Below are 6,714 nucleotides of genomic sequence, written 5' to 3'. Positions count from 1 at the left end.
TGGGCCCCTAAAATCCGGGTGTGACAAGATGTGCGTGGAGAAGGCTCACGGCTCTCTTTGGAGTTACTCATCTGTAGTGCTTAGTCTCCTACGTGGACTACCCTTTGCGTACGGGCACTAACGAGGATTAGATGGGACCTTGCGCGATTCCAGATACCTTGGTAAAAATACCGTCCCCATCTACGAGAGTTTGCAATCCTTACCTTTGCTCTTTAGCTTATGTACTTACTTTAAGTACTTAAGTTTCAATCTCTCTATTCCTAGTTTAGAATACTTAGGATTGAAACTTAGGTTGCATAACTCTTTTCGGTAGAAGTAGCAACACTAAGACAAAATCTAGATTGCACATTCTCGTTTCCTTATTTGCATAGGTTTTGTTCTTGGGATTCATTTGTGGCCTAGATTAGCAAAGTTTTAGAAGTCCTAATTCAACCCCCTCTTAGGTGTATGTGTTCCTTTTAAATAGCAAAGTCAAGGACTTAGCCATCATCGGAAGTCGTCTGCATTTGCTGCACACGTATTAAAATACTTAGGGAACTCAAAGTCAAGGACTATATTAGCAAAGGGGTTCTTCCCCATGGATCCCCTCGTGATCCCTATCCACCAAATCAGCCATAAAGTGTTATGATCACCTAATGATTACCTCTAGAGGGTTCTAATCACCTAGTGGGACAGGGGATGTACAGTGCTGGGTAGAAATTCCCTGTGGGGTGTAAACCCATGTGTATTTTCTTCTCAACCATTCAAAGGAGCCCTAAGTAGATTTGAGTTCCCTTATGATTGTTATGGGTAAATTGACCATATACTAATGGCCCAAATGGGAAGGAGGCTTTCATTTAAACATAATCATTTCAAATATTGTGGGCATTCCGCCAGTATTCATGATGCTACGCCTGTACACAATGTTAAAAACTTACAGCAGCAATTGTCAAGAGCACCGGTACGTACACATTGATAAGTACAAAAACCAATACCTTCTCTACAAATAAATCATAAATTGTTGCAACAAAAAGAAAAGAAAAGAAAAGAAAAGAAAAATAGGTCTTTCTTCAGAGCTTTCAGTTACCAATTCGTCAGCAATGTAAAATAGACGTAGCCCCCAGTCCATGCAATGTGCCGAAGACTGTAATAGGTGAAATGCTGGTTTGCTCATTTGGACGACGATGCTCTGGTCCTGCTAGGTTTCGAATCTGCATTATCACTCTTCTCCGTGTCGGAGTTGTTGTCCTTTTGCGAATCCATTTCTGTGCTCCCTCCACGGTGGTGCTTAGATCTTCTGTCCTGCTTGCGAGAATTTATATTTTCGCTATGAAGGTTGAAGTAGGTACAATGGAAACCACCAGTATATGAACTACTATGAATAAAAAAAAGGTTTTCCATTTATTTATTTATTTATTTTTGCCAGGAGTAGGACATACCCCTCGAGGAATTGGATCATCCGATTCCAGCATCCGGACAACTTGACCCATCTTCGGTCTCTTCTCTGAATCTGGATCCACACACCTCAGAGCTGTCAAAAGTGCACGCTTTAGAGCTCTCGTCGAAGGTCGTGTCTCTATGGTGGGATCCACTACTTCTTCTGACCGCCTGCTGGCAACCATCATTTTTAGCCAGTCAACTAGATTCACCTGCAAATGGCAAAAAATATGTTCAGGTAGAGAAGTGAAAGAAACCATTTCCTATTTTCGTGAAAGAATGCATCATGGAGGTCAAATGGATATGATCATCGTTAAGTTCTTAGGCCATCTCCAGCAGGCCTTAGGCCATCTCCAGCAGGCCATGTAAACGGCCGTGCAATAGATTGCACTGTTTGCAGAGTGTGATTTGAAATATGTAGTAAAATAGGGAGTGGGGTAGAGAGTCTGTTGGAGATAGTCTTACTGAAGTTGTGGACAACACTTTAGCGATTGTGCTCTTTACGCATATACTATTATGACCTCTAAACGACACAGTAATATAAAAAATAGTTACTGATAGTAACACACACGCAGGCCAGCCAGCCCGTCCACACATGATGCACGCGCACACACGCGTGCCTGCATGCGCGGGCGCACGGGTTGCTATCAGTAGCCATTCTTTAATGAATATATACTGTTTCGTTTAGAGGTCATAATAGTATATGTGTAAATAGCACAATGGCCAAAATGTTGTCCACAACTGCAGTAAGAACACACACACTAGGATACCCAACCACTTCATCTGAATAAATTAATATGCCAAATACGTAAACCAGAGGCAAAGTTATCAGTTCAACAAGCAATATGGATGGATACAATGCATATTTTATACATTAACAACCAACCACAAAGTGTCATCAGAAAATTCTTAAAGGAACACACCAACACCCATCTCAAAAGTAAGCTATTTTCTAGAGAGAGAAAATGTCCTTTATGCCAAGCATCATGCACATGCTTTAGTAAGAAAAAAATGGGAGCAGGATGATCAAAAGGTTCACATGAAGGAAACAGGCAAACAGCAAATACTATGTAGAAAATAACTGGATGTACAGAGCAATTTCTTAGCCAACATGAAGCATTCCAGTGCCAACAGAAACAGAACAGAACTTTTGAGTCACTCAATTTGGTGAGATGTCTGTTATTGCTTCAAACCTAAACATATCTAACTACACAAGCAAGGTCTATCATGTAGGTTAGCACTAAAGCAAAGAATATTGACCAATTTATCAATACCTCGTTTGGTGGGCGTCCATAGTCAACAGGATCCCTTCCGGTAATTGCTTCAAGGAGAACGACTCCAAAGCTGTAAATGTCACTCTTTTCGTTCAAGAGTCCAGTATTTGCATACTCTGGTGCCACATACCTGCAGAGTGAATCAGACCATCATAACCCTGTACTAATATAACTTCATGGAAACCTTGGTCACAAATAGCGGAACATACCCAAAGGTACCCATAACTCTAGTGGTGACATGACTCTTTCCAGCGCCAAGAAGCTTGGCTAAACCGAAATCTGATACTTTGGACTCGAACTCATCATCAATCAAAATATTGCTGGATTTGATGTCACGGTGCACAACTTTGGGTTCAATCGCCTCATGCAAGTAAGCAAGCCTGTGGACAAATATAAAAAACTCTTGTTTTCATTTCAAATCATTCACACATGACAAAACTGAAAGGAGAAAACATATTATGCAAGTGTAGCAACAATTAAGGCAATGCAAATAGTAATTAGAAGTTTTTAGCTTAACATCAGATACACTTGCTTACTTTGAATTGAGGGGTGCTATGGTAGGATTATTCCCGTGTAGAAAGATAATTAGCTTTAGAATTTTTATAGCATTCATATCCTAAGGTGAGCTGGAAAATAATGCAGACAATGGTAATAAAAAGTTAAAGTGTATTTTGCACTGACGCTTTAGCAGTCCCAAGAAGAATCTTTATGCGGGCCTCCCATGTAAGAGAGCCATGTTGACTCATAGCTCCATGAAGCCATTGTTCTAGGTTTCCATTGTTCACATACTCATAGACAAGCATCCTGAAAAATTCATTTCAAGTTAGATATGATGTCAGAAAAATGATATGCTTATTGCAACTGTAATAGGAACTACCTTTGGGTACCCTCCACGCAATAACCAAGAAGCCGGACCAAGTTCTTGTGTCGAACATGACCAATAGCCTCAACTTCTACTCTAAATTCCTTCTCAGCTTGACCTCTACAGATTCACAAAACATCAATTGGAGAAACTAAATGCAACATTGGTAAGGAAGACAAGCAGGTAAATAACGAGCTGAGATTAGATAAGGAAGGCTTACAGGTTATTGAGAAGCTTTTTGACAGCAACAGGGGAGCCATTGATTAGCTGCCCGCGATAAACTACACCGTATCCACCCTCACCAATAATGTTGTCCTTTGAAAAGCGATTGGTAGCAAGCTCCAGATCCCTCAGCGTAAACCAGTGACCCCAACCAAGGTATGAAAACTCGGGCAGGCCAACCAGAGGTGAAGGAGCAACTATGGCATTAGCTGAAGTCTGCCGAAACGTTCCAGAGCCACCTTCCTCAGCTGACTGGAATCCTGCATCCTTGTCCATGTAGCGAAATGACCCCGAATGGCTCTCATCACCACGCTTCGATTTGCTAACACCCAAATGGGCCATGACCTTGTCCGAATCCCGGTCGCTGGTCTTGTCCTGGAACGTGAGGAGGACGCCATCATGCGCCACAAAGTCGCTGGCCGGCACTTGCTCCACCCTCACCTCCTTGATTTCCTTGGAAATTGCAGGGATTTGGGTGATTGGGATATTTGCGGATGCCCGCCGCCTTACCCTCTTCTTGCTCCTGAGCGTGAGCCACACGGTGGCAAACAAGACGAGCACCATGAAAGCTCCCAAGGCAATGCATATGACCTCCCATACTTTGAGATGCAAGGGGCCTGTAGGCGTGGAGAGATGGTCCTTCAGAGTAGGGGAGGGCATCGGTGACGACATGGCGGGATGCCAGCTTCTTGCTCCTACAGACCAAAGGAAAAAAAATTAAGAAAACACAGACGAGCGAGTTAGCTGCCCATGCAGCCCGAGAAATGACATCACACAATGCAGGAAATACCGCCGATGGGCATACAGCAGCTCTCCACGCAGCAAAATGCAAATGCATGAATCTGGATCCACGGAACATGCGCAAAGGAAAGGACAGCTTCCTGGACTAAATGGGAGCAGTTAAGACGGGCAGTACACGGGAGTACATTATCTTGGGCTGGAAGGGAAGCAAGAATAGTAGCTGTCCTCCAATCAAGACTAGGTAATAAATTCCAGCGATGGCGATCTCGGTACGGGTCGTGTACAGGTACACGCAAGGATCAACAGCTAGCACATTTAGCTTCCATCGTGTGGGTCTGCGGCTGTGGCGGCTGTGGGAAATAACCCATCAGGATTTTTTTTTATTTTTTTAGCAACCTCAATTTGGTCCCAAGAGCCCGAATTGCATGATCCTGAACGCTGCGGAACAAGCAGAAGAAGCTAATCTCACACCATGGATGGAGTCCGCGCTACAGGTAAATCCGGAGCAAACAGAATGGGCAGAGAGATAGAGGAAGGGAACCAAGGACAATTTGGATCTGACTGAGAACAAGAACAGCTCAGAGGCATGGAATAAGAATAAATAACCCACCAAGGTTCCAGTTAGGAAGGCCAACTCACCGGCAGAACGAGGAAGCAGCCGACGCCCGAGCGGCCGGATCTCCGCTCCACCGGACCGCGAGAGGCCGGAGGATCCAGCGGAGAGAGATAGAGATGGGCCTCCCGGCAGCGGCCTCCTGCGCGTGCGCTGTGCGGAGGAGGGAGACGGAGAAAGAGAAAGGGAGCGAGATATTGGTTGCGCTTGGTGGCCGGATCGGAGCGGTAGGTGAGTAGTATCTGTGGAGTATTTCCGCGCTTGCTTCCCTTTTTCCTCGAAAGAAATCGCAAATGGCGATGGCACAAAACGCAGCAGGGGGCGAGGGCGAGCAGAAGCAGCAGGAGCAGGTGTTGGTGCCGGGCGGGCTGGGCTGTGCTCCTGCCTGCCTGCCTGTTGCCTGCCGCTGCTCCTTTTCTCTTCGTTTTGCTTGTTTTCGCAGCGGCGCGGCGCTTAATAAATTTTATATAAAAAAAACGCTAAAAAGGTGGTGGATTAGTGGGGGTATTAAACTTAAAACAGGCAGGTGGCGGATTAGCGACCTTTCATGTGACGTGGAGTTTCGGGGTCGGTGAGGGGGACAGCGAAATGCATGCCGCACTGAGGCTATCCGCAACCGTTACCTCTAAATTTTTCCTCCTATATCACTTTTTCCCCCTATTTTCTCCCCTATTTTTTCATCTCCCGCAGCGGTTCCCCCTAAATACTCCGCATGCAAGGGGAGGGGGCTGCGTAGGGGTTGCGCTGCGGTTAGTCTGAGGCTGAACTGAATGAACACCTCAGCGGCAGTGACATGGCATGTGACTGTCTTTTCACGCCTCCTTACGATTCACTTGCTGCTGTCCACGTACGAATCTGCTCAAGTGAAAACATGAGCAATTGCATGTCATGAATCTTGCCAGAAGAGTCCTCGTCTCCACTTTAGGCCTGTTATTATAATAGCATATGGTTTGTAGAATATTAGAATGGATTGAGATAGATTTTTAACTTACTATAGATTTAAACTAACTCAATATCATTTAATCCATATAGATTAATAATGAAACGAACATGCTCTTAGTGGAACATTTTTTTCTTATTATATGTAAGCTCCTTTCAGGCCTTGTTTTCTGTTCAATATTGCTCAAGCAGAACCCAATGCCGATTGTATGAACATCCCGTCTGGCTAAATATAAAGCTCTCTTTTTACTCTCGAAAAAAAGAATTTGCTCAAACAGAATTGTCTAAATCTTCTTTATTTCCATTCATTCATGAATCATTTAATAACATAATTTCTAAGCATTTCGACCCACTACACAGTTCATAATACGATGTTCTCTACAATCATATTGAACTGTGCAAATTTCATAAAATTACAATTATGAAAAGAATATAGCAAGGACTACCAAATCAACTGCTATTGGAGCCTAATTTTGAGACAGGAAATTTATAACATTCTGCTTCCCATATGAGTATGCGACTTATTCTATTTGATATATTTTACGCTCAAAGCTGTAACCGTAGTTTTTTTGTATCGTAGTTTTTAGAGAATTTAGGTTTGACCCACATAATAATTCATATAAATCCTAAATGCCCAGCCACACATG

At 43.6% G+C, this 6,714-nt stretch overlaps 1 protein-coding gene across 2 annotated transcripts; it reads right to left on the bottom strand.

Moving 5' to 3' along the window:
* Positions 1 to 807: 807 nt before the first annotated feature.
* Positions 808 to 5,556, bottom strand: LOC100191852 (uncharacterized). Of its 2 annotated transcripts, none has more exons than NM_001137276.1 (8): positions 5,155 to 5,425; positions 3,773 to 4,469; positions 3,568 to 3,672; positions 3,372 to 3,494; positions 2,900 to 3,070; positions 2,691 to 2,820; positions 1,419 to 1,628; positions 808 to 1,281 (listed from the first exon to the last, which is right to left on the bottom strand). In NM_001137276.1, the coding sequence occupies exons 2-8, from the start codon at positions 4,444 to 4,446 to the stop codon at positions 1,150 to 1,152; spliced, it is 1,545 nt and encodes a 514-aa protein (NP_001130748.1). In that variant the 5' UTR covers positions 4,447 to 4,469; positions 5,155 to 5,425; the 3' UTR covers positions 808 to 1,149. The 2 variants fall into 2 exon arrangements, with proteins under 2 accessions (NP_001130748.1, XP_008672049.1); XM_008673827.3 differs by having other exon boundaries at positions 831 to 1,281; positions 4,565 to 5,556.
* Between the last annotated feature and the right edge of the window lie 1,158 nt (positions 5,557 to 6,714).

This window comes from Zea mays, chromosome 3 (genome assembly GCF_902167145.1).
Source record: "Zea mays cultivar B73 chromosome 3, Zm-B73-REFERENCE-NAM-5.0, whole genome shotgun sequence".
Taxonomy (NCBI): Eukaryota; Viridiplantae; Streptophyta; class Magnoliopsida; order Poales; family Poaceae; genus Zea; species Zea mays.
This window is presented reverse-complemented; position numbering and strand designations above follow the sequence as displayed.

Excerpts from the sequence above, each read along its gene's own strand:
- LOC100191852 (XM_008673827.3), bottom strand. Across the intron at positions 3,673-3,772 it reads AAAAAGCTTCTCAATAACCT|AGGTCAAGCTGAGAAGGAAT; the intron begins GTAAGCCTTCCT and ends GTGAATCTGTAG. Across the intron at positions 3,071-3,371 it reads CTTCTTGGGACTGCTAAAGC|GCTTGCTTACTTGCATGAGG; the intron begins GTCAGTGCAAAA and ends ATTTGTCCACAG.